Source organism: Dermacentor albipictus, chromosome 6 (assembly GCF_038994185.2).
Source record: "Dermacentor albipictus isolate Rhodes 1998 colony chromosome 6, USDA_Dalb.pri_finalv2, whole genome shotgun sequence".
Classification (NCBI taxonomy): Eukaryota; Metazoa; Arthropoda; class Arachnida; order Ixodida; family Ixodidae; genus Dermacentor; species Dermacentor albipictus.
The window spans coordinates 59560513-59588332 of NC_091826.1; the positions used below are offsets into that span (position 1 = coordinate 59560513).

The 27820-nt window shown below is 45.5% G+C and overlaps 1 protein-coding gene and 1 long non-coding RNA gene across 3 annotated transcripts in view; one reads left to right on the forward strand and one right to left on the reverse strand.

Annotated features, from left to right (window-relative positions):
* Positions 1-18297, forward strand: part of LOC139061100 (uncharacterized) — an 89112-nt gene extending 70815 nt beyond the window's left edge. Inside the window, exons 2-3 of the long non-coding RNA XR_011515171.1 lie at positions 16471-16648; positions 18216-18297. This is a non-coding gene — a long non-coding RNA (uncharacterized lncRNA). The remainder of the gene's footprint in view (positions 1-16470; positions 16649-18215) is intronic.
* LOC139061099 (uncharacterized) overlaps positions 1-25322 on the reverse strand; it is a 31643-nt gene extending 6321 nt beyond the window's left edge. The window contains exons 1-8 of one of the 2 annotated variants that reach the window (XM_070540628.1): positions 25208-25322; positions 23099-23180; positions 17484-17529; positions 16547-16629; positions 15218-15307; positions 11683-11712; positions 5730-5762; positions 1122-1184 (exon numbers count right to left, since the gene is read on the reverse strand). In XM_070540628.1, coding sequence (XP_070396729.1) covers positions 1122-1184; positions 5730-5762; positions 11683-11712; positions 15218-15307; positions 16547-16629; positions 17484-17529; positions 23099-23152 — 399 coding nt within the window. In that variant the 5' untranslated portion in view covers positions 23153-23180; positions 25208-25322. The remainder of the gene's footprint in view (positions 1-1121; positions 1185-5729; positions 5763-11682; positions 11713-15217; positions 15308-16546; positions 16630-17483; positions 17530-23098; positions 23181-25207) is intronic. The other variant, XM_070540629.1, reaches the window with a different exon arrangement.
* Positions 25323-27820: the final 2498 nt, after the last annotated feature.

Here is a 27820-nt window from a genome sequence, read left to right on the forward strand (position 1 = left end):
GAAGCGGCATATAACGCTCTTATGAATTCCTTGCGGGCAAGCCAGTGACTTGAGATGCCTGGCACGTTTCAGTTTGGACAGCTGGACAGGTTGAGTCACTTTTAGGAGTGATTGTGCGAGTTCAAAGAGCATTCTACAGACACTGAAGGGAAAAGCACCCAAGTAAGTAAACTGCTACACTTAGTGGTGTGCGTTGTCTAAAGTTTAGAGCGCAGCTCTCTATGACCCGTTCGTGCTGTGAGCGTCGGCGGCGGCCTCGACGTAATCGAACGAATGAGCACAACAGTGAAGGATGAAAGAAAAGCGTAGCGCCGCCTCGTTCGCGAACCGTGGTGCCATGCACGACGTGTTCTGCGATCATCGCTAAGAGATGGCGCCAGGGTACAGGCCGTCATCTCTTCACTTCTTTTATCTTTCTTCCGTTGCTGGTTTTTATCCGCTGACAAGTGTTAAACGTTATCGATCGATGCATGACGCGCCTGCTTGTATCAGAAAGGTATCGAATGTTATCGATAGTTCTATCCGCTGGCTCTTGTCACCAAAGCTTTTTGTAATCGGATTATATGGGTGACGCCAATTGCGTAGTACTTTCTGGAAAACACGCCGGCACCACCGATTACACTGGAACTTTCCACCAGTCAGGTATAAAAGCTGACGCATTCACTTGCAGATCAGAGTTTGACGATTGACGACTCTTCTCACCGCTATTGCTGTACTTGTGTGTTACTCGCTCTGCAACGCTTCGCTCCGTTTAAAACGTGCCGCGCGGGACAGATATTCCACGCCATCCAATAAATCGCGATATGAAAGGACGTGCAGAGCTACTCTCAAATTTCCCATTAGGAATTGTGGTAATGGTCGTTGAAAGCTGACATTCATGGAGTAGAACGGCGGCATCTGTTTTCTTTCAAGAAATGCGTTGCTGGGTATATAATAATGCATTTTGTATAGCTCTAAAACTTGATCTAGGTGAAAGCAGTTACGAAGAAAATAAAGTATTGTGTTTGCTTTTTCGTGAGACCACCACTGTCTCTGTTTAACGAGTCTCCGTCATAACATGCGTGTCAGTCTGGAATATGCGTAAGGTACCACAAGAAGAAAACCGACAGCTGTACACTTACCTCCACCAGCACCAGCTTGAACTGCTCGTTATGCGATTTTTCAGCAAGCTTCGTTAGAATAATCTGAAAAGCATAAGGCAAAAACACATGCGCGCATTACTTCCGCGATATGTGTTTACATCTCAAAAACGTGTTCACGAACTTAGCACTCAGGGCACAACAGCCGTACTAAAATTTAATGATGGCAGTTGTTCACTGCAATCATCAATTATCAATATAATGTCACTCGCTTTGTTTTCAATAAACAAATGCAAATTTGCCTCAGTTTAAACATCACCTCATAGAGGTTGCCATGAACAACGCGACACAGAGGCCATCTGGTCGCTTGCGCCGTCTCCACTGCATACAACAGAGCTTTGCCTTCGTGACCAGTTTCTTGTACAAGGACGGAGGTGCGATATGCACTGAGCCATAAGCAATTCGTATTTAAAGAGCGCAGCTTTTAATGGCAGGTTCCTGCGGCGAGCGTCTGCTGCGTCGGCGTAACCGAGCGTACGAGCGCCGCGAAGAATAAAAGCGAACGCCGAGCGCAGTGCGAGATGAAAGAAGGCCGACAGTGAAGAGAGGAGGAGGAAAGCGCAGGGGGAAAGCGCAGCAGCGGAACCATGATGCGGAAAGCGGAGGAGGAACGATGGGGAGAGGGGCCGCGCATGCGCTGAGTTGCCAGCGGCCACGGCATCCGCAGCTGCGTGAGAAAGCTCATCTGAGCTTCCGTGGGAGGGGGAGGGGTGGCAGAGTGCCATGAGAGGGGATGTGCTACGCTTGCCCACAGCGTCAGCTGCTGAGGTCAGTCTGCGATGCCAGCGCGTGTGGTGTGGACCGCTGCTGCTGCAAGGGGTGATGGCGAGCGCCTGAGAGTAAGGCTCTATGTGACTTTCCCTTGGGTGCTGTCGCCGCTGTCACTGGTGGGACGATTTCCCCGCGACGAAGGGCCGCTCTGGTCACTGGCGGAATGTGAGCGTGAGAAGAAAAAAAAACATGGTGGCTGGCGACGATGGATACGAGATGGCGCCAGAGTAGCGCGAGTCGTCTGTACGGAAACAAAGCGCTGCATGAGCAGAGCTCTGCCTGCGGCAACGGCAGTGAATCGCACCCACGCACCACCTCTCGCGATCTCCCGATTAGCGAACGTGCCGCACGAGATAGGTCGTCCGTGCGAGCCCATATATTGCGAAAGGAATACACGTTCGGAGCTGGGCTGAAATTTTGGCTTAGTGATCATCGTAATCGTTTGTGAGCGTTTTTTTTTTGGCAAACCCGGCAAGTAAGTGTGCAAAGCACTAGAACGAATGTTCAGGATTATAAATCGCGAGCCTTATCACATGTCAGCAAATACTTTCTTGCCCACTACTTGGTTCATACTTGAAATATAAGCGTGCTGCGAGAGATGCACAAGAAAGACTACAGGGAATAGCCCAGGCTACCAACTTCAGTTCATAAAACGACAGAAAGCCTATATATAGGTAATCTAATCACATGCGGTCACGTGCGGCACCCTTAGGCTCGAAAATTAGACAATCAGATTGCAACTACCAACACGAAGTGTGCGCACTCTCTTTCAATGGCTAAAAAAATTATTCAACAGGGAAAAGCTCCTCCTCTAGGCCATTTTAAAAACAGATCAGCAACAAAACAGCGAAACATCCAAGCAATGCGTAAGCAGTAAAAAAACAAAGCCCTAAGAGAAATGATTCGACAAAACGCGTATGCGAAGTTAATATTTGATGGCAATAAGAACAGAAAAGTCGATGATGATGAAAGAATCTTGGAAGACGCTTAAGCTCCGCTTTTAAGCGTGAAAATTGACAGCAGTGAAACATTCCCGAGTGCTTCTCACGCTTCCCGGCGCCCGCAGCTTATGTAACCGTAATGTTTACCGGGAAATGCTGGCAGCGAAGGTCATGCGTGACGGCGACTTTTCTAGTGGAAACACGTCATCTTGCGTGGCGCCATCTGGATGGAGTTGCAAGGAACCAGCCACGCTGCTCTATGAATAATACAAACGCTGGAAAAGGGTTTGTGTTTGAGTTTGGGCGCAACAAAATTGTGCTTTCCCGTATATTCAAATTACAATGCGATGCTATCCTGTCTGTGGGTTGTGGGTAAGTCGTCCTTTAGAATTTTTCTGGCGAAGTTTATTTCGAGACAGTCAATTTGTTCGGTAACGCATTTCAGGCACACGGAGGGCCCACGCTGCTGGGTTTCCGTGGTTCGGGGTAATTTTAACTCATAAGACCGTCGATGCGCGCGCTGACGCTGGATTGTCTGCGACATGGGCCGATTAATGCTGTCGCGTCAATACTATGACCAAAGGAACGAAAACACTTTAAAACTCATATATGACCATCGAGAAAAGCAACTTCCTTGTCTGAAAGTAAAATCAAAGGCGTGCTTATGCATTTGTCCCATTGTTGCCTGATGAAGTAAGGCTCAATATGCTTCAAAGTTTCAGAGCTTCAATATTCAATTTCTTTCTTATCACGTGCTTCTCCCACGATCCTGATTTGATCGAGCTCTGTAAAGGCTGATCGAAGCTGTATAAAGGCTTTATGTCGTTTCATGAAATAAAGTTGACAGTCTGCGCTCCGTCCTGCCCGCCTTTTCTTTTATTGTGCCTCTTGACCAGCACGTTTATATTTCAAAAAACTTGAAACACTTCGAGACGTTTAGTGTTTTTTTTGTATACCTTTTATGAAAAAACAAACAAACTTGTCGCCTCCTATAGGTCTGTGTGTGTCTGTACATAGGGTTAGAAAAATACAAAGACATTTCTGCAAAAATCTGTACTAAATAACGGCACTGAGTGCCAGGCACCAGCAGAACGCGGCCAAGTCTAGGACAAGAACGACAACATAAACGCCATTCATCACGTTCTGCTTCGTCTACGTATCACACTTGTTGACCTTCTGTTACATTAATCTCTACGAACATGCTCAAAATTCATCATTTTGAACTCTTTGGTGAATGTTTCAGCTTTCTGCACCACCTTTCATTCGTCAAAACCACAAATTTCATGAATATCGCATGCCTCAAAAATTGAGCAATACAAAGGAGAAAAGGGTAATAGCACCAATGAGGCAACCTAAAGCACACGCACAAATTTCACTTGACAGCAAAAAGCCTACTGGTAAGCCAAACAATACCGCGTCGCATTTTCAGAGCCACAGTAATGTAGCGTACATCTTCGCCCAACAATTGTCTAAAAGGCACTGCGTATTGTGTAGCTGTATGTCACATGGGGAGCTCGTACAGCAGTGTGCAATCCTGTGTCCTTCTTAAAACAGTGTTTACCGTGCACTACGCAATGCGAAGATCATGCACCAACAGACGCAAATATTCACGATATAGAGGGAACTATTGCGCTGGTATACGCATGCACAGGTCAATCGAATATGGCGCTTCAGCAGCAACGAGGGAACAACAATAGGTGATGCAGTTATTAGTAGAAACTTTGTCTTTCTGGCTTCCAGCGGTCTTTCGGCATTGGAAATTAACCACATTTAACAATTAAGGGCGTGGTGCGTGAAAAACAATATTCCCAAAAGTTACGCTTGTCAGCTTGCACTTATGCCTTTACCATGTCTAGAAAACTACGGCTGCCTGGACACTGAGCAATATGAAACACCGAAAACAATCCGCAAGAATGACTCGTCACTTTAGTCGGTGGACGAGCGCACAAGATTCTCGGCAGCGCCGTTTTTGCAAAATACCTAAGACATTCCAAAAAAAAAAAAAACACACGCACAAAGCATGCCGACCTCTATGATTTTCTATGCATCGTCCTCGTATGAGTTGAAAGACAGCAGCGCCACATTTTCCTCAAGGAACGTTTCTTTGAATCCCTAGGAACACAAGAGGGATCGTCAAACTCTGCACACACCCATATATCGTTGTGCATGATTACGAGCTCAGGCGGGCCAATTACCATTTATTTTCATTTATTAAAATCAGGACCGTGTTTAACGTAAGAATGATAACTGTTCTCGAAGTTCACCGTCTTGATGGATCAGAACTCCAGAATTCTGAATATTACTATTAGGCTTAGCTTTTGTGAAAAAAATTGACACTGATTTCTGAACTGAATTAGGTTAATGTAGACACGGGGAACTTCGTCGCATTATTTGTCGTTGATGCATTCTAATGGATGCATGCAGGGTTTTCACACGTAATTTGAGCATAAGGTGACTTCTAGCTATGAAAAGGTCTTGCAAGTAGTAAGAATAAGACGCCTTGAAGAAGAGAAGCCCACTTCGCGAAAAATTGGCTGCAACTTTTACTTCATTCTCGTTTTTCTCATCGTGTTGAATTTCCATCTCCCGCCTTGCCCGTGCTTTCCCTTGGCAAGAATAGGCAGACTCAGTCTACATTAAATGGGTATACGCATGGTACCCCCGATACATGGCTATCAGCATTCTGATGTTTAACCTTAATCCTTTGATTGCGAACGTAGGCTTGAGATTGAACTCGTAATCCTGTACAATAAGAAATATCACGCAATCCTCCTTACACGTGCAGTGTCAAAGTTATAATTTTACTTATAAATCACCATCGTCCAATTCGAATGTGCTGCCTTCTTCTAACAAAACCTTTGTAAGGAAACTCACTTACGTCGAAACCATAGGTGCCAATGATCGTGTGGGCCTGGAAAGTTTGAATGAAAAACAGTGCAAGGTAAGCACATATAATTACATTTTGCTGCGTGGTTTTCTGCAAAACGAGAACCTCATTCTGCCCATTTGCAAATACAGGTTAAAAAGTGAAATTGTTTTTAGGCAACTGCTTAATACATTTTAATGAAGTAACAGACAGACAAACAGAAATAATAGGTCAACATCCACTGTGAACTTATATATTCGGAGACCAGCTGTTGACGCTTTCTTCGTCACCTAGCCGCTGCATTCGCCTTGTCTACAAATTTTACAGCACCAGCATTTGCTCCTCTTTAGGATTTTTGCATCCACCTTTATTCCCGTTTCTTTATATCTGCTTGTCGAGGGCGCTGTCATTACATGTTCATTCTGTCTTCTGAGCGTGCACTAACATCTGATCCGTTGAGAAGGGGTTCGTTGCAAATTAAGCTGCGCGTATTTACACATCGGCACATACTCGTTGACCCAACTTGGTCTGATGGGAGGATGAAGGCGATGTAGGAAGGCAGGGAAGCGCTATTACCAGACACGGCGGGCAGGTTGGGGCCAACACGATAAATTTATATTCATGCTACGCTAGGGTATCTTTTTACTACTTCGGAAAAGTAAACAACGAGTGTATTTGTCATGTGGGCAGGAACCTCACGTAGGTCGTGCAGAGGCAAAGACGCATTTACGAAACGAAGAGTCTAGAAGACATGACGGAACCGGCCGCTCACGTAATCAACCGTTCAACATGCAATCAACATGTAATCAACTACCGACGCGGTAGTTTTGTGGGATTGATGATTCTAAAGGTCGCGGATTCAATCTCGACAGCGGCAGGCGCATGCCCGAAATGCACGAACGCTCGCCTACTCCTCTTTAGGTGCCCACTAAAGAATACGAGGCTGGCGAGATTCAAGCCGAGTCCCCCACTGCCGGGTGCTTCACAATCAGTAGAGTAGTTTGCTGGGCCAGTTGGTGCATGGTGAACACATAACGGTTTCCAGCAAGTACGAACGTGAGCGCAAGAAGTAGAAACGGACGGGACAACGCCGGTTGTTGGTCAACCAGCGCTGTCCCGTCCGTTTCTACTCCTTGTGCTCGCGTCCGTACTTGCTGGAAACCGTTATATCTTCGTAATCAGATTGCGAGCTTGGCACGTTCTTCACGCGACTTTTGCCACGTTGCTTGCATCGTGTGAGGTGACAGTGGTTAACCTTCTCGAGGGCTATGAACAATAGCGCGCAACGACACCCCAAGGAAACATGTCTCGCTGTGTGTTCTGTCTGTTACGGAGGGCCCATGTAAGCACTGTTTAACAACAGCTGAGCACTCTACGTTGCAATAAATGCAGATGAACTTAATCATTAGCCGTAAGCATCCCCGCCAATCAGCGCCCACGAACGCAAACACACTGCGTACGATCCGCATATTCTTTTGCACGCTTTCATTTTATTTATTAACAATTTCTATACTCAAATAAACAAACAAGTAATTCCCGCTATGCTTTACTCGTTCTCATGGTCTGTTGGCGTTGCGCAGTTGAGACTTACGAAAAAAAGACTTCTCAGTTCACCTTCTTCTCCTTCATTTAATAAGCAAGGACTTCCAGACCTTGGTCTGAACATGAAGTTGTAACTTGAACTTGTAATGGGCGACCGTGTCCTTTCGTTCATCACGCTTCGCTTTAAGTGCACCGCGCTATTATATAACGCAAAAGATATTTGAGAAAGTGTACCTCAATCCGGGGCGATGATTTTACCCCACGCTTTATTAATCTATGACAGCAGCTATACAAAAAGACATTCTTGTCTTGCTAAATTGGCCCTCATATTAGAACATGTGCATGATAAGCAAAATGACAGAATTATAAAATTTGTTTCCTGCGCCATTGCACCAGATAAATAGTGCAAGACACCGGCCAATTGCTTAGGTGTGGTATAGCGGCGAGTTAAAAGATATATCCAGTATACTGCACACTTCAAGGAGACCCTGAACCACATTTTTTCAAAGTGGAGAAAGGTATTCAAAGAGTGTCGGACCCTTGGGCCCTCTCTGCAGCGCGCACGGGGGAAGCGTTTGAAACGCGCGCCACAACGGCACTCGTCGCATGGAGCATGCGCACCGATCGTGTATCGTAAGAACTCGCGCGGGGACTGCCGGGAAGGCGGCTGCCCGATAAGAAGGCAGCGGAGACGGCACTAGAGGCCGTCTCCGTCTAGGCTTCTTTCCGAGCGGGCTGCAGAGCAGCGGGTAAAGCGTTTTGTGTCCGCGGAAAGAGTGCTCTCGTTGTTCGCTTTTTGAACTGTGTCTGCGCGCGTGGTTTGGTGCTTGCCTGCTTTCTGCGCTTTATGCATTCTGTTATCGACCGAAAGATTGTGTTGGTTGATGGTTTGTAACGGCCGTTCTTTCGTCGCTCTCTTTGGCTTGTATATTTTGTTGCCTCGTTGTTTTGCTGCTTGCTTCTTTCCTTTTGCTGATTTTTGCTGCTTTGCTTCTTTGCTGCTTGCTTCTTTGCCTTGTTGTTTTCTGCGATTGGCCGCGAGGCTGCGGTAATTTTGAGTCTTACATTCTACCGTAAATTAAAGCGGTTCTTGTTCCTTGCGCCTTTGGTCCTTTGTCGTGCTGGTCGCGGCTCGCGGACCCCCTGAGCGAAGGCGAGGGGCCTTCAAGAGAAAAGAGGCGATTTCAGAAATACTTTACCGCGAGAAAGTACTTCAGTGCGTTCAGCAGAAGCGGAGTCATTGGCAATCAAGCACGGCCTCCACTGTGCTCCCGTTCCTCCTTCGATGCCTCGCACTGCGAAGGCTACGACGCAGTGGGGCGGGCCCACTGCGTCGAAACCGCCTTCGAAACTTCACCGAGGCGCGCTCTTCTAATGTAATTTTGGATGTTAACGTAGACGCCACGACTTAAGATTTTGGCGCCTACGACGCGCCAAACGTAAGTCAACCGCGGTTCTCTTCAGCGAGTCGCAGTGTGCTTAGTCAGTGGACTCGTGGCGGCACCTCGCGGTGGCCGTGGTATCTACGCAGCGTAGCCGACCGCATCTAGCAATAGCAGCAGCGTATGGGAATCCGCTTTATCGCGAAATAAAGCGTCTAGAAGTGAGTGAAGAGCTGGCTTCTGTTTGAAAAGAGCGCGTTTGCGAGAAAGGTGACTTCGCCTTCCGCTTGCGAGCTACACGTACTGCGTGCGACAGCAAAACTTGGCTGAGATGTTCATAGCAGCGTATGCTATCCGCGAACTATGTTACTCCACCAAGCCCGAGGCGTGGTTCAGGGCCCCTTTAAAGAAAATTTGCTACGAAAATGAAGAAAGATGCCTGTTGAAATATCCTTTCGTGGTATGCTGGGTATACTCACATTTGTATCTTTGAAAGGTACAGGAGAGGGGGGTACTTATTTGTGAAATAGTCGTCTTTAAATTTATTAGTGAGCAAGGGTGCCTCTAGTGAGATGTTCAATAACCAAGTTACGAGAATAAAAAAAGTCAATGGCCAGTGGACTTTGCGGCGTGTGTTCTTTTTTCCGTCACGTTGTGTGAAGCCCGTTGCAGCCTGCGTATTGATTTGTGTCAGCCACGTCATACATCAGATCAGTGTTCCTTCTAGGAAACTAATGTTCACATGAAACCTACATCAGATTTTTGCTTCATGCTTAATAGATGCAGCAATGGCTGCCTCACCGCGCCGAGGATTTGCTTGCACGAGCCTGAACTCAGAAAAATACGAAATGGCTGCCACATTTATTACTGAGCAACGTTTACCAGAGTAACATTTACCTTTAACGAAATTAATGTTGCCATTCATATCGAAGTAAAGGCAATCTGACGCAGCAAATCAACAAGTCAGACTACACGCTCACGAGTCTATGTAATCTGGCCGGAAGCTAATCGGCTTCAGTACATGTTACTTTCGCACTAGAAGGGATGGACCGTCTGGCGAGTTGTATGGGAATCACATTCCATCACTGAGGCCGTAAGGGAAATGCTGCAGGAGGCTTGTGACAGAAGAGACCCGAACCGATACGGGATCACACTTTGTGTTTCAAACAATGCTTTAGATTTGTTTATCGAATCATTCCTAACAATAAACGATACAAAGAAAATATATACAGGCAGGAATTCAGAACTGCTTTCTGGGTTGTGTGACGGGTCCGGAGACTAGAAAAAAATGTATATTAGGATGTTCTATTGATGACGCAAACCAAATGCGTAAACGAAAGGACAAATATATGGAGCATACGTGTACGTTTAGCAGAAGACAGGGAATAAACAATAACACCTAAAGGGTTAAAAGTCGACTGAGTTGGTATCCAATCAAATGAAGCAATCAAGAAAACATGAAAAGAGAATGAGAATATTACAAATGACCACACAAAGAAGGCACGGATGATCGGTGGTAATTGAAACCTGATTATAACAAATAGGTGATATTACAAACAGTAAAGAAACTATAACAACTAAAGCAAGTTGAAAACAAAGTACGTAAAACGATCTTGAAAACCTAAATCAGTTGACGATTGTAGGAGAAAATGCGCAATGTGACTAATGTTGTCAGCATTACTGTGATTAAAGTTAAAATCTACGAAAAGAGTATTGAATGCACGAAATGTTCTTATTGAACTAATTGTGTGTGTTAGATTGTTTCATAGTTTTGTTGCGAGAAATGAAAATGAAAAGAACCCATAATTTGTTCGAATGTGTGTCGCTGTTATAGAGAGCTAGCTGGAGACGATGGAGCTGGAGATGTGGCTGCAGGATTGCGGAACCTTACCGAAGACCTAAAGTGTGTACGATTTAGAAAATTGTAGGTTAACGCTAAGACGTAAAAGTCAATGAATGATTTGACGGATTGAATGTTTAGCAGTGAAAGTGCAATTGACACCAAATCACATCCCAGAAATATTGTCTCTGCCGGTCTTTGCAGCACGTTCTGATTAAATTTGAAAGGGCCATAAAAACAAGAATACAAAGTAGGAAAATAAAAAATATTACCAAACATTAGTCAGTGTTGTAGTACTTCCATTGGCTGTAAACAGTTATTTGATACACTTCACAAAATGCTTCAACAACGAAAAAATTTGTGAGACAAATTCAGTACATATTTACTGCGATCTCATAAATTATTTTTATAGGATCAGTTACTTCATTCTTATGATTGAGGTAAATGTACATCACACTTGTCCAAGAAGTGTCTTCTATTTGTGTATGACCGCACAGCATCATTATATGCTAAACTGATGCTACCGCTAACCTGCGGTTAAAATTTATGATTACCAGATAATACTTAAATTGCGTAAGTTTGTCTTGGATCTCAAGTAATTCTGCATGTACTGCCCACTGAGGCTACGCTTTGAATGCAGGTTTTTTATTAATATTTGTCAGTTGTAACGCACAGTTTGCCACGTCAGCTTGACTTCACCACCAGAAGCGCAAATCATTTTCTGAACCAAGTATATTTGGCCTTTGTATCTGAACTGTTTTGTCGTGCAAGTTCTATATAAGTGGGAGATTTGTATTTTGATGGCCAAGACTCGTGATCTTGCAGTGATGGCTTTTCACTTAAAGTCGATGATACAACTGACAACTTTGGTTAATAAATAACCAATACTACTGAACGGAGGTTAGCAAAATGCGCGGAGGATCCTTTAACCATGCACCATCGCTTATCCACGAGTGATAAAGAGTGTGTCTGTTACGTGGGGTTCCGCTTCCGCACTACGCACTCTAAGGACGCGCTGCAACTGCTTTCTGTGCAAGTCCCATTATGGTAATCGGTACACAAAAATGCGGTAGGAGGGATTACAGCGAAAGCAAGGGTCCGATATGTCTACAGAACTGTATTGTAGGTTACATACGAATCCCTTCCACATCGGATTTATCGTCGGACAGATCGTCATCCCTTTCACGTTGAACATACTTACACCTCTGGAATCCGAGTCGCCCTTGAATACCTGGAACAAAAAAACAAATTCCAATTCCAACTTGATGTGCATAGTACATAGACGAACGTTTGTGTGCTATACCAATTTCGATATCTAATTATACGTAAAAAACAGTAATCCTTTTGCAGAATGCGTGAAACTGTTGCACCGTTAATGAGTATATTTCTAAAGTTCTATGCGCAATCGCACATGCCCCACAGGACCGCGAACTTCACAGTGTGCAGCTTATCATTAAAAATATCAAACAATGCTTCTTGACTTTAGTGTTGTAGTCATTGGCATGAACTTTTTCTTTGCTACAGTGTACCTGAATACAAAAATAAAAAGGAAAATTTCGTGCTAAGCAGGAGCTTTGCCTTGAGAGCTCCAGTATTCGTTTCTCTGCCGCTGACGAGTAGTCGTCACGAACAAAAATGCCTGACACAGCAAACACAAGACGACTATGTTCGTCAAATTGCGTCCAGTTGCCATATTTGACACTAGATGGCCAACCTTGTGCACGTTGGGTCATTGTGCCTCGCCTTTCTCCCTATTTCGGCCTGCGCTAATACCTGTGCTGGAAACATGGCTACCTTTCAGCCACATGAGAAATAAAAGTGTGATGCAAAATTAAGTATTCTGACGGCTCCTCGTCAGAATAAAGCTTTGTAGCGATTTGTTCGCAAAGGGAAAGTTATGCGCTCTCCTTTCAGGAGTGGCACGACGGCGATTCTGCGGATGGACCAGGGATTCTCGCAGCCGCCTCTGAGCTATTCCCCAACTTAGTAACTATGCTTTTGGCGCTGCAAGAAATTAAGCACTATTCATGCACATGTCTTATGCGCCGTTTGGGTTCTCTTCGCTTCGTATTCAATTTTTCATAGTCGTCGAGCCCTACAGGACGCTGTGCCGTAGGGGGTCAGCGGAGCAGAGTCATGCAGAAAAGCCTTCTTCAAGCTTTGGATTTCCGAAAAAACAGCGACCTCAATTAATTGACAAAATGTTGCCGCTTTGTTCAGCAAAAAAAAAGGAAACCTCTATAAGCTCAGTCAGAAATAGTCCTGATAAATTTGGTACATTTCTGGTCATGGTGACACCAGTCAATGAACTCTCATGGTGACACCAGTTGGGTGTGCGAAGGTAGTCTCAGCGTTCCAGTAACTTTCTGTTTTCAGCGCATAAAAGATCGTTTTCTTAGAAAATTTAACTCGAACCACAGAGCATTTTCACCCCAAGTTAGACGGTGCATTTTTTTTAAAATCAGTGCCACCCTGAGAATTCGTTCCAAGTCGTTATGCCTTGCAATTCACTAGTTAGAATTCATAAATAGCGATATGTGCTGCATAATATTTCGTAAAAAATTCAGTAGATGAAATTCTGCTATTTAGTCAACTAAAGAATTGCTTGCTTGTGGACGTAATGCTCGCCTTATTGAGTAATTTACTTCAAAAGTTAAAATTGTCATATCTGTCTCCATTATTTTTTGTAAAGCTAATTAAATAACACTCTATTTAAAGATTACATCAACTTGAGCTATCTAGTTAGTTCCGCTCACAAATTACTGCGAAATTCATGGCAGCAGTTGCTCAGTAACACATATTCGCGAGAGCGAAACAATTGCACGAGGGCTATAAATTATTACATCCAATTTTTTCTCTTGAGACAATCTACAAGGCGGACCATAGATAATGATGATACATCTGTGAAATGTTCTGGATATCACGCTTTCTTTTTATAAATTGCGATTGTTCGCCAAATCATTGAAAAAATTTCTATTTATTTTCATGACATAGGTAACAACACTGAGGCAGAAACAGTCTGTGAAGCAGAGTCGACCTTAATGCCGTTAGCATTGCAGCAATGTAGCGATACACCCTATTCCGAAACTGTTCCAAGTAATCATGACATGGCCGTGCCAACAAAGGATGTCACTTCACGAATCGGCTGCATGAAGAATTTTTCCATTCCCTCTGTTATAAGCGCAGTTACATGTAGTTATGACGAAAATCACCGTATGTATCTCTCCCTCCTTGCGTGTCTACTAGCACACTGATAGCTACTAGACCACTGAAAGGCCCCGGCCAAAAGTTGTTGGACTCGTCCGCTCAGAGGGCTCGTCGCAGCAGCCCCTGGCGGCTGCGGCGTGTCACGGGGCGTCATTACGCAGCACGCTAAGCTTATCTCGGAGGCCACGCAAAGCAGAGGCAGCTATGCGCCACTACAGCACCTACAGTCAACAGCAAAAGTTTGCGGGATGTGCGAGCGCGTGGCAAAGCGACCCTCCTCCCCTTCTAGCGGTGAACCCCTGGTGTCGAGACTGGCGCTTGCACGCATGCGCGTCCCTCCGTTACTGCAAGCGTGCATGTTTCCGCGCTTCCTCTTTGCGCGCCGGCGATACCCGAACGTAGCCGCGAGGTAGCCCACTTGCGATATGCGCCGTGGCGGCTTCGACGGGCATAACTGCGTTGAGTACACAACGGAAATCAATTGTCCATTTTTGTCTTGCCGGTCTCCTTCTATATAGCACGTCTTGTGCCACGTTCTTCTGCGGCAGAATGCACCGTTCGTAAAAAGAAGTAAACGACTAAAATTGGCCACGAGAAGGTGCAGCCCAGAAAAAGAAAAATGACATGTTGCGTTCCCCACCGGGCCGGCCCAATGCGTCGGCGCTCGTGACTCGACAAAAGGCGGCCGCAAGTTCCTGCTTCAAAGCACGTTTCACACAGTTTCGCCCGTCGAAGCCACCACAGCGCATATCGCAAGAGGGCTACCTCGCGGCTACATTCGTATATCGCCGGCGCGCAAGGTGGGAGCGCGGAAATGTGCACGCTTGCAGTCTGGGAGGGAAGCGCATGCGTTTAGGCGTCGGTCTCGACACCAGGGGTGACCTCTAGAAGGGGAGGAGGGTCGCTTTGCCACGCGCTCGCACATCCCGAAAACTTTTGCTGTTGACTGTACACCTCCAAAGCAAAGCTGAAGTATCTTAGGGCCTTTTTTTACATTGTAGACGAGCATTTTTTCCTTATTTACCTACAAACAAGCCATTATAGTAATATTGAAAATGTTATCGCTGTCCTGAAATAAGCCAATAAATGTTGGTGGGCTTCGCTGTTTCCGATGTCGCTTCATGATGACATTCCAGAGGCGGGACTAAGAGGTTTTTGACATGATATTTTATATTCTCTGCTGAGTGCAGTGCAAATATGTTTGGCTGATGTGTTCACAACAGGCCCTTCTACAGACCAGCACTGTTTCCCTAGTAATTCTGAAAAATGATTTAGGCCTTTAGAAATAAACTCCATTTTAGTCATTTTGAAGACTATTCATAATGGAGCAAACGGAAAAGTTTACCAAGTGTTATTTATGAAGGCATAACCACCATATTGCACATAGTAAACTGAGTGAGCATTGCAAACAGTAAACACTTCAAAGTGTACTGATGGCATTCCTTCGCAAAGCCCACCGACATTCCTTCGAGAGGGCAAGGGACGGTGGTATATAGCGAAAGCTTTCTTTGGCATAGTGTATAACTCACCAAAAAGGAGACGAAGAACAAAGCGAGGCAAAAGAACAACACTCGTACTTTTGCAAGAAATACGAATGTGTCCACCAACGTCTTGTTGCCCTGTATGGAAAATTTAAAAACTAATTTGAACCATTTGTTCAACACATGACGGAAAATGACCCCACTATGACTTTGCAGCGTATTACTGGAATCAAACCCGACTATATTGATACACCTTTCAAGAATGACTCACAAGACCTGGCTACAAAAGCGGTCAACCACGCTGCTCGCACTTATTCAACATGGAAAGTTGTGTGAAGAACAAAAGTGCAGCCATGAAATGTGGCATGAATGACGCCAACAGTAGAAAGGAATGTAAATTGTCAGAAATAGATCTTCTTAAGTGAAGATTGCATATCGACATATTCTGGCTGCTTGACTGTATCAACCCAAGCACTCTTTTAACCCCTCACTTTAAAACGCGCTCAGGCGGCAAATACAAAATAACCTAAATGCAGTAGATGCATTTTCTATGCCGGCTTCGCATAAGCACCATTTAACGCCTGAAAAGCGCGATCGTCTCAACTTCATGCGAAAGGTCGCCACTAATTCGCTTCAATGTTTGTAGAGCCACGCGCAGTTTCGGGTGTAATCAGTTTGTTTGCGAGCTCCAAATCACTTCTCAGGGGTGGCACGCTCACGCACACTATACGCAGACAACTGTGCACATGGTTCCAGTGTCCAGATTCGTCCTGCTTAGCTATCACATCCAGATTTAAAGGCCTTAATTCGTCATGCGTGCAATCACAAAATAGCACTAGAGATGAGCCGCTGCTGCGCGTCAATCTTTTCGGCCTGCACGAAACGTCACACACACCTAAAATAACAGCCTCTTCGTGTGTACACCCTCATTTGGCCACGTTTTTTCGCAAATTGCTTGGTGCAAAGTAGCGACAACCGCTTAGTTTATAGCACACTAAAGAGAAGCAATATATCAAGTTTGGGTGCTGAGGTTCTTAATTTTCTTTCGTACTTGTGGTGCTACAACGCAGTTAAACTTCTTCGAACTCATTAAATTTGACCTCATAACTTTTGGTCGAACAATGTGTACTATCTCACCGGATAAAAAAAAGTAGCTTCACCAAACGCCGTCTATAGTTATGGCATAACAGTGCCAGGAAGACTCTTTTCATGGCTAGGGTAGCGATTATGTTGTTCTTTCCAGAAAGATGTAATAATTCAGCTCTACTTTATCTTTGTCTGGTGTCTCCTCATCTGAATAGACTCGCTCGGCGCAGCGACACGGCAACGTATGACGTGCACTTTCGAAATCACACAAAAGTGCCCAAAAGTTCTTACAGTCATGACGCCCACGAGCAGGATCAAGGCAGTAGCCACAAACACGCCGAACACAACTATGCCTGTCATCTTCGTAACGGCGTCTGCAAGGAAAGAATAAAGGTACGTGCAAGAAAAAGTACCAGTGCCTCTGTTCCTTTATTGGGCAGTGAGAATGCTACGCGAATGGCAGCAGTACGCTGAAAATAATGATGCTGATCAATACAACAAATACAGAACTGTGTCGGCGATATGAGCAACAACATTGAATCGGAGTAATGGCTGCCCACGTGTTTACCGTTCTGCAGCCATTTGGAATGCTCCTGTGATTTAGGGCTTGTAGTAAACAGCACCGAATCTGCGAAAATTTTTAAGCCAAGGCTAAATTGATGCAAAATATAACGTTCCACCATTGTGTCGTTTTTACATCCTTTAAACCACAAATAGTAACGTCAATGTACACCAATCACCCTAAAAATCCGTTTACAACTGTGGATACGATGACGTCAAGCACGTGGAATTTTTCCACATTTAGCGATGTGAGTACACATTGAAATGTACAGGAAGTTAGTGGTCTTCCGACTCTCATGTAGCCAAAGGTAGAAGTGTGAGTCAAATTTTTAAAGTTTCGTTTTATTCAACAAACCTCCGAGATTCCTTCTGCTCTGCATTCTTTTGCGCCGACAGCGAATCTCATTGCCTGTTTGTGTTCTAGGTGCAGTACTGAAAAGTTACATAACCTCCTTACTTTGTTTTTGTAGTTCTCCTTTGAGATGCACACGCTATCATAGTCCGCTTTAGGTTAGCCTGCTGTCACTTCTACAATATATACACAAACCCCATGATTAATGATAGAGCTTGTATATATATATATATATATATATATATATATATATATATATATATATATATATATATATATATATATATATAGATTCATTACCACTCCGTGACTTACCCATTTCCCTGGTAATCAAATATAGAAGGTGAAGACCGTTCTGTAACTGCAAAAAGAACATAAGCATTTCCAATTTTAGCGTCTAGACTGAGAGACGCACACGTAAAATAAAGCTAGAGAATTCTACAATATTCTTTCGAAACTCAATGCCCCTTAATGGGCTTTAGTGATTTGCAACTGCATTCCTGGTAATGACTGGTATGGTAGGATGGCGAAAAAACATTTTTTTAACTATTCCGGTTAGACATCTGAAATAAAACACCCACTTGTGTTCTATCATGTTCTCACCTTCTCACGTTCTCACGTTTTCACTCACGTTCTCGTGACGCCTGCGGCGAAAAGGACGTTCCACGTCCGCCACCAAGGCTAACACTCCCAGGGTTCTACTAGGACACATAAATACCCTGGAAAGTGGATGGGGACACAGCGCCGCGGTAGCTCAATTGGTAGAGCATCGCACGCGAAATGCGAAGTTTGTGGGTTCGGTTCCCACCTGCGGCAAGTTGTTTCTTCATCCACTTTAATTTCCATTAATTTATAGTTTCTTAATTTCATTGATCAAGCACAAGTAATTCCCCTATGTTGTCCTTGGTGTCAGTGTTTGTTGGCTTCTTATCATATGACTTATAAATATCGGGCCCCTCGGTTAACCCCCTTTCTTCTCGTCCACTTGTGTAGAGAAATAGATCAACGCTTCATAACGTATATCATTAAAACGAGTTCTCTTTACAGTGCACGAAAGAAACAAAGGACAATATGGCGTCGTGGGTTGCCATGTTTGCGCAGAGGCTTGGAGTTTGATGTCATTTTGAGGTATGCAAAACACACTGAATTGTTGATCTTTGTCTTCAGTGAAGACACAACAGCGTAGGCCAATTTAGTTTATTTTCTTAGGTCCGGTGGCAATCATACAACTTAAGTATTTCCATACATAAAAATTGAACGGCCTAAAATACATGCGGACAGAGAACGCATGCGACAGACAAGATGGCTGCCTACCCTAGTGAACCCGCAGCATGTGTACTCAGTCCGCGTCCTACTTGCACCGTTAATTTCCTAATGCCGACAAACCAACTCGCTCAAACTGAAAGTCTACTTCTATGAACTTTCGAAGGCACCTGAGTTCACGCTTGCTTGGACATTTTACGTAATCAATACAATTTTTTTTCAAAAGCATCGAAGCCACACTGGAGAAATATAACAGGCGAGAGGTGTCGAAAGGATGCAGTTGGAAACACATCAATAATCATGATTACCACGCATTTAGTTAAAAAAAAAGAAAGGATTGCACTATATGCCTACCATTTGAAGTGCATTTGGGTGTCAGGGTATATCTTTGACTAGAGAGGCTGCATCATAGAGCAGTGTCTACAAAGGCATGAAATGAAAAATTCCCTGGCGAAAGCAAAGAGAGTTATGGTCCGCCCGACGGTTCTATATACAAACCATTCAACAAGTTTCCTCCTGGCATTTGGCGATCATTTCCTGCAGAATGTTTGGGTTGCATGCCATGTCCCGAGCTTTCAATTCCCAAACTAGATGGCGTTGAGCTTAAGTGTCGTGGTCTCTCTGTAGTCGGGATAAGTGTAACAGAGATACCCGTTGCTTGCTCAGCAAACGCACCTCAATAGACGTCTCTTAATGGGCCCCAGGCATGTCGTGGTCGCTCAGAAGTGCTCTTTCCGAGCATGCTTAAGCATCCTCTGTATCCAATTCTCACTTTTCAATCAGATATTGTCCCTGGCAACGTCACTCTTTCTCTCTGCCGGACACGTGATGGAGAGCACTGCTGATAGACTTCAGCGCCACTTTCTAATGATTTCACTAGACGGCATCCACCATCTGTGTCAGAGCTATTTTAGGAAATTTTTGCCAGATGCAGGTGGTGAAGCGGTTTGGCAGAAAGGCGCCCCATGTTCAGTCTTCCTTTGTCTGTGTATTTTGTCTGTGAGAAGTAAATGTTATTGCCCTTGATAATGTGATATATGACGTGAACCTACCATTCACACTCTTCTAGCGTAGCTTTATAGTATAAAACATGGCGATACAAAGGTATTCAATAGAAGAAAACCATAGCTAAAGCAGTTGCCTACGTCCGAGACAAAGTGCTCATCTGCACAGCGATGTTTCTTCCTTTAATATATATATATATATATATATATATATATATATATATATATATATATATATAATACTGCTGAGCCAATGCAGTGCTTTCGCTTCGTCTCTGAGAGGCGAGGGCACTTTCTTTTTTTCTGTGCGTAAGGAAGGAGATTGAACACAGCAAGTTTTTGAAAAGCTTCTTTCATACTGACTATTTGTAGGTGCTTATGGCTATCGCATCGGTCAGAAACAAAACAGCACAATTACGGGACAGTGTAGCGGAAACACGGAGGATGAGGTGCTGAGTCAGGACAGAGCATCATAGGCCTCTTGGACCAGAATGCTTTTGCGTCACATCCCTCGCTGCGGAGTTCTGTCGTAACGAGGTCTTGCCCAGCACCTCCGCGGTCACAAAAGTGTGACGTAGAAAGAGTAGGCGAAATTACAGTTACAAAACATATACACAGACGTCACAGCTAAGATGGCAGAATAACAAGCACCACGAATGTGTATTTGCGATAGTAATCTTCTTCGTCCTGCTGAGCGCCTTGTTCAAAATGCGGGCACGGCCTGTAACAATATGTTTTCTGGTAACCAACGAGGAGGGAAGGCGACACGAGGAGCAATTTAGCAAACATCGCCGGTATCGCGAGCATCGCATAGGGCCGGCGGCCTGATACATTGTGACGCCGATATCCGCTAGGGGAAAGAGTAGCGCTGTCATCTGCGGGCAAAGAAGAGGTTGCGAGATCCATCGCGAAGATACAAAACACCGTTTACCCAAAGCAGTAAGTAGCCAGCTGATTCAGTGAACATGGCCATATATTCAATGAAGCAAGGATTGATATTCTTACGTGTTCCGAAAATATTTTTTCGTTCCCTCCGTGTGAAGAAACAAGCGGATTCATAGTTCACACACAAATTTGACTCCTTGCATCAGACGGGAATCAATTTGGCGCGTGACAACTTAGAATCGCTAAAAGCTGCAAGTTAACTTCTTCAACATTTATATCATCAACAACGGCACAGAAACACGTTATGGTAGCAGCTAGCGTCGATTCTTAAGCTCAACTATTCCTCATTCCCTGTCCCTTCCACACCATACAATTTAATAGTTTCTTTTCACGCTTCTATGCATATAACAGCCAAACTAATCCATTTGCCCAGGAACATTTGCCCCCTTCCCACTTCTTTTGCAGTTTTACTTCTATTTTCTTCTATTTTATTGCATGCATTGTTTTATAATAACCGCCCCCGACATGTCCCAAAAAGTCATCGTATATTTTACGACGGCTCCACCAAGGAGTGTCATGGCGCTTCCGTATACTGCCACGATGACGCCTACGCCGCTCAACTGAGGTTATGTCCCCTCGAGGACCGATCCGATCCCATGCACAGCCTCTGCTCCGCCCCCCCCTCCCCGTTCTTCCCCACAGACACCATATCACCATCTTAATACCTTTAAAATTTGCCGGTGCACTGCTACTTGGCAACTCAGGTCCTTCTTTCAACTAATGTGCCCTGGGTTACTACGGCGTCGCCTGGACAGTTCTTCTAAACCTACCAATACAATCCGGCCGCGTGATCTACTGTTTCCGTCCAGTTCTCTGCAGGCTTCCCACCTCCTCCCTCCGCCAACAATCTACCGCCCCGTTCAGTGTGTTTTTAGCGTGAAAACACTACCAGCCTACCAGCCTAATACCTTCCTACCTTCCTACCTACCTTTCTACCTTCCTACCTTCCTATCTTTCTACCTTCCTACCAGCCTATTCATGCAGCCCCGCACCTTTCCCGCGAAACGCGGGGACGCGTAAGTGCCTGCGGAACGGCCGGCTCCGTCTTCATTCGCCTGGGACAACGCTCGCGCGTGACGTCATCGAAATCTAGCGCGCTCCCTATAAGACGTGCACGCGCGCCGCACGGCTGAGTCACTGCTCTCGCACGCATCGCCTCGTTCGCAACTACGCCCGCGTGCCTGTGTGGGAAATGAATGTATAATGTGAATGGGGATCGTCGTGGGAAATGTGTAAAGATGACATTCGTCGTGCCAAGCGCCGCGAGCGACAATGAGCTCGGGGACAGAGGCAGCGGGAGCCAACCGACTAATTTCGCCCAAGAAAAATGTGCTTTCGTACCATGCTCCGCGGTTGGCGCAGCCTGTCAATTTTTTTTTAATCTCCGGCCACCTCCACCCTCATCTGCCCTCTTGGTCTAGTTTTCGAACGCCGCCCTTCCAGTAAGGACGCCTAGAAACGCCAAATGAAAGCACTCATTTTATTTTCAGTTTCTTCGTTTACAGCCAGCCATCACTGACAAAGAATGCATCTGACGACGCCCTACTGGCCCGTTAAAGCTAACCCACCGAGGATAAACGGTCGCCTTTGGCAAACAGATTCCACCTATTGAAAGCTTGGCCAGCCTTTCATAGGCACTTTATTTCTCTTTATGTGTTTTCTGTTGTTACTGTAAGCCAGTTTATGGGCGTAATCTCTTAGCAAGTCAGTTTTTGGTATTATCTGGTAGGATAGAAACACAAAAACTACTTTAATATTCAGGTTAGACCGCAGAAGGAAAACTCAATCTACCTATACGAAGTCACACTCTTTTCGTTTTTTTATAACAAACATCTTCCGTCTTTCCTCTTTTTTACGTAGACAAGTAAGGCGAAGAGGCAATATCCTGGGGGGGGGGGGGGGGGTTGCGTTTGCGAGGTATTCAAGATATACTGCACCGTTTCTTTCGTTGTCTATAACGACGCAACGGCCTTTGTTAACTAAGTGTATCCTTTCTCGAAGCCTGGCTGCTATATTTCAACTAATGCACATTGATACATCAGGAAATCAACAAGTAAAATACGCAAGGATAGAGAACACATGACAGGATGGGCGCCTATCCTACAGAACCTAATTGACATTCCGCCTCCATTGTGCGCCGTTGATTTCCTAATATATGAAACACAAACGTGTTCAAACGGTGAATCATAATACAGAAGCTTCCTGATGCATTTGATTTCGTGCTTTGGATGAATATTTCACGTAATCATTGAGGAATTCATTTTGACACCGGAGTGAAGACGAAACCAAATTGAAATTATGGAATCAGACAGGAATACGATAAGAGAGGGGTCCTAGAATAATGCAGACAGAGAGACATCAATCATCACGATGACAAAGCATTTATATAGAAATAACGGAACTAGAAATGCCGGCTGTTATAAGGTGACAGAGGGATCGAGGTTAATCGTTATAAAGAGGGGTTCATACATCGAGGAGTGTTTACCAACAAATGAAATGAACTAGAACTCCTTGCAAAAAAGCGTGAAAAAGAATCGTAGTCCTACCAAAAGTCCCCCTTGTAGCCGGTGATCTGATCTTGCAGAAAATGTGCGTTTGCATGCCTTATTGTACAGTTTGAATTCCCAAACTATGTGACGTGCTATACTACGGGCTTAACCCTCCAGCACGTAGCGAAAATGGTATGCTCGCTTAGTGTACGAGTCTAGTGGGACTCACCATGCAAAATGAGGCCAGCATGGTGACTTCGAAAGCAGTCTCGCATATACACATCCTTTCACCGGTTCTGTGGAGCTAGGTTCTGAAAAAGAAAAAAAATAATTCCAGTGATTCCTTCAGACGCAAGATTCACTCTGAAACAGCCGCAACAAAAAAATGTGGCAAATTCCACGAGCTAGTTACAGTCAGGTGTATAGCTGAAACTTTCGCGAATACGTCTGCAAATACTATGTTGAGTACATTTTTATTTTATGCGAAGCATATTACGAGAGCACAACCCAGCTCCTCAGGCGCGGCGGTGTTGCCTTCAATGACCTTTGACCCAATGCCATACCACGTGACACCGTGACAGAGGATAAACGGGGCTCCAACTCGCGCCGTCGCTCGCGGCGTCGCGGCGGTATACAAGCAGCTGCGCTTGAACCCTGCTAGACATTTTCTAGGTGGCCTTGATAGGACGCGGTGAGCGTCGAGCAACGCAGCGTTCGGCGCGACGACGAAATTTCTAGGTGGCTTTGGCTCAACTCTTGCAAGATGGGCTGGGTGGGAATCGAACCAGGGTCTCCGGAGTGTGAGACGGAGACGCTACCACTGAGCCACGAGTACGATGCTTCAAAATGGTACCCATAGAGTTTCCTACAAGAATTTTGTAGGAAACTCTATGGCGGTACCAAAGCGCCTCTAGTGAATGCGGTGTTGCCTTAGAAACGAGCTGTTCTCGTGCGTCGCTTGCTCAGGCGCACATTTCGTTGCCGCGCCGAACGCTGCGTTGCTCGACGCTCACCGCGTCCAATGCAGGGCGCATAGTCGCTGCGCCGTAGCCCATTGTCTTACACCCCTTGGCGGGTCGACGGGAACGCTGTCGCGTTCCACTCTTGAAGGCGAAGTAGAGTAACGCATGAGTTGTTTCTTCATTTAGCCGAACCAAATATAGCCAAGCAACAGCAGTTCACCAGGCTAAACAGTGGTTCAACAACTAAAATAAAGGCTAGTATGCTTCGCATCTTGGGCTTAACCTTAGCTAAGCCACAGCCATTTTTTCATTCCCATCACACATTTATGTCGCACTTGGCTTCACGATATCGAGCACGTAACAGTTGGTCTTCTGCACCATGTTTCGCAGCATAGTAACTACGCCCTTGAAGGACAGGTTGCCAATACACGGAGACACCCCGCCCTGTGCCCCACCAGAGGCCACGGGAACTGTTCAATCGCGCAACACATTTCCTCAGCGATCAGCCTAGCTTTTGTGCACAATCGCTTAATCTCGCTTGATAAGGCTGTGCATAAAGCATTGAGCTGTATACAGGCTTCCTAGGAAAAGTAGTCCTTGACAGAGACATGTCACTTTAGTCGAACGAAGTGTTATAAATTGCGTTAGTTCATCGCTAGTGCCATACTACATTGCTGAAGGCCATGCGAGGAATGCTATAATAAGAGAACAATGTGAAAGGTTCGCTGAGCATGCACCAATGCATATGGAAGCGTAACTAAATGTTCTTTTTTGTGTATTTAGCACGCGGAGAAGCTAAGAAATATACGTCTCTGTAATTGCAATCTTCTATATATCAGCCCGAAGCATTAGGGCTCATTACTTTACACCTTCGTACTAAAGCTGATATGATCATAGAGCTTCCTGATACACGAAATGAACGTAGCGTTGCACATGTCCACCCGCAGTGAAGGCTAAATAACATAAGTCGTTTCTTGCATGGCTTTAAATGGATACTTCTTTGAACCCCGTTTGCATCACGACTGCAAATGTTTGGCTCGGACGACACTCGCATAAGAAGGGAACTCATACAAATGCGGAAGGCAGGGACGTTGAAAAGAAAAGCACCATGGTGGTCGTCATGCGCTGTCCGTAGGGAATGGGCAATACGGAGATGAGAGGGGCGTGGGGGAAGGAAGGACGCGGTGAAATCGCACAAGCGCGCACAGCGCCAGTATGATTGAACAAGGCCACAAGGCTGTGAAAGAAGAAATTTCCTTCACAGCCTTGTGGCCCGTAGAGTGACTGGAATGCTGTTCGAGTAGCGCCTGCACGGACAGCGGCCTATCGTCCGGTCGTCAGTAATCAAAGCAGAAACTTGGCGTACGATGACTTACCGTTGTGCTGCGTGCTTGACTGCTGGCTTCTCCAGGCACTGCTGCTCATCAACCGCCTTCGATCTTCGTTATCTTCTTCTATCCGGGCTCCACGTGAGCTTATCACAGCGCTGCCATCTATAGTGAAAATATTTCTAGGTTCGATGTTTACGTCATAATATGTACTTGCATTTCTCGCGGTAAATGAAGCACCGAGCATATTAAACTGAAGAAAACATCATAACCATTATCAGAGCGTCTAAAACGATGTATTACATGTTTATACGAACCATGTTTTCCTTCGGCACCCGCGAAGTGCATGCATCACGGCGCTATGGTAACCTCCCTCGGTCTGTTTCTGCTGTTTTTGCCGCATCTGCAAATCGGCCCATACATGGGTGTATTGACAATAAACGTATTCAGTATTGCTGTATTTTTACCTATGAGCAATGCCATCACATTAACGCTCATTGGTACCCTCCGCGAAAATTGTTCTTTATGTTGTGACATCACCGTAGTGTTTAAGCTTATAGATATGACATTCGAGACTTGATTTATTATGAAAATGCAAAATATAGATGTAGCTGTATTATAGTCTTTCAGGTAGTGGCATATACCCATTATGGGTCTTTGGTTAAACAAGCGGATATTTTAGAAAAAAGTTCCAAATGTGAGAGAGGAGATGCAAATGCTTGGTAAGGATGCTATGGTCCAAAGAAATATATTGGAAAGAATGAATACATGCGAACGAAGGAATAAGGCGAACCTAATACGGCACAAATCAAAGTTGGCTTGGTACGAAGAGAAAGAAAGGCAGTTGACCAGGTATTCCTTCGGCTCTGAATTCATTTACAACAGCAGCAGCATACTCCCACAGTGTATACACCTGTCTGATTTTCGGTTGCTTGCTTCTTCTCAACTGTCATACAAATTTTTAGCAAGGGAAGGATCTCGCCCTTAGCGGCCAGAATCCTAGGCCAGGGAAAGTTGAATACTCCGGTGCACGAAGCCATCCCCGGCAACGAGGCGGCCCATGAGCTGGCTCGAGATCTCTACCACCGAGCCGCTATGGAGCCTCTCGATGAGCGAGGGAGAGGAGAGCGCATGCTAAAATATGGGGAGATCACGCAGCATGATAGATTGGCTGGTAGACTGGTACCCCCGCCAGATCCAAAATTAAACAACAGACAAGCAGTCGCGTGGAGACGACTACAAACTCATACGTATCCGCACCCCGTTATGGCGAACTACATGTTCCCCGAGGCCAGGAGCTATAGGTGTAATCTTTGTGGGGCGAGAGGGACCCTCGACCACATAATATGGGAAGGTCCGCACTCTCCCGGGGGAATGCACAACATAGGTAGTAGAGACACCTGGAAGATCCTGCTGCGCAGCTCGGACTCTGAGCTGCAGCTCCGGCTCGTCCAACTCGCTCAAGAGGCGGCTGGGACCCAAGACCTCCCAGCCTGCATCTGAGGGGGCGGCACTCGCCCCCCGACTTGCGTGGTGGGGGGCGGGTAGTTCACCTAATCCGTTGGAAAATTAAGTTTATTTTATCTATCCTCAAATAATCGGGTTCATCCACAGCACGTAACTCGAGAGAAATAAAGAGGAAAGGCAGGGGGCTAACCAGAAAGAAAGATTCTGTTTGCAAACCTACATGGGGAATAGAAGATAGGGGGCGGTAAGGAGAAAGAAACTATAGAGTCATAAAGGCAGCATGGGCACACAATCACAGCCACAACTCGCGTCGCCAAATAGCAGTTGTAGCACTACAAACATTAGTTCAGGCTACAACTGCTTTTGCAGATCTGTTGACCTTAAGAACTGCAACAGTGTTCTCGTCGTCCTCGGCAGCGATTGAGCGTCAGGTCAGCAACCACAAATGAATTCGCGTGTTGACAGTTTTATTGCGATATCAATTATACGGGCAAAGTAGACGTACTTGCGCAGTTGCCGTCACCGCGATGTTCCGTATAAAGTACAAGTGCGATGATATTGCGGTCGCGGACCGTGTCCTGTAGGTGCGAGTGAAAGCGTGAGAGGGTTAGCTGAGGATGCTGGCTTGATCTAGCGCGTGCAAGGAAGGCAGGCGGCGAGGAAGCACGCCGTCTTTCACCGCGCGCAAAGCACCGGAGGGAGGAGACGGGCGTTCTACTCCGGCGGCGGCTGCGTATGACATGGCTGAGCGCGGCCACGCGGGCCTTATCTATAGAAAGCGATCTGCGATGGGTAATTCGCGCGGTCCCTATCTTGAAAGCGTTCTGCCATGAGTACAGACTCTAGCTGCGGCAGGGGCTCATAGCTCCGTGTGTGCTGTGTCCTCGCCCATTGGTTCGCGTTCAAGCGAAAGGCAGGGCGGTCATCTATTCGCTCGCTGCTGCTGCCACTCTTCCTCAGGCCAGCGTTTTGACAGCGAGTGTCCGCGCTCATCGAGTTAGAAGTGTTTGTTTCCCAGAGCGTGCGTGACACGATACTTTATGAAATTAATAGGATTAAGTTTATTCTGCAACAAGATTGCGAGGATGACCAGGCAAAAAGCTGCGCTTGAGGGGTACCTGGCCTCCTGATACACTGGACAGCTTCATAGTGGTTAAGCAAAAGCCTACATTATACATAATGAATAGTTTCTTA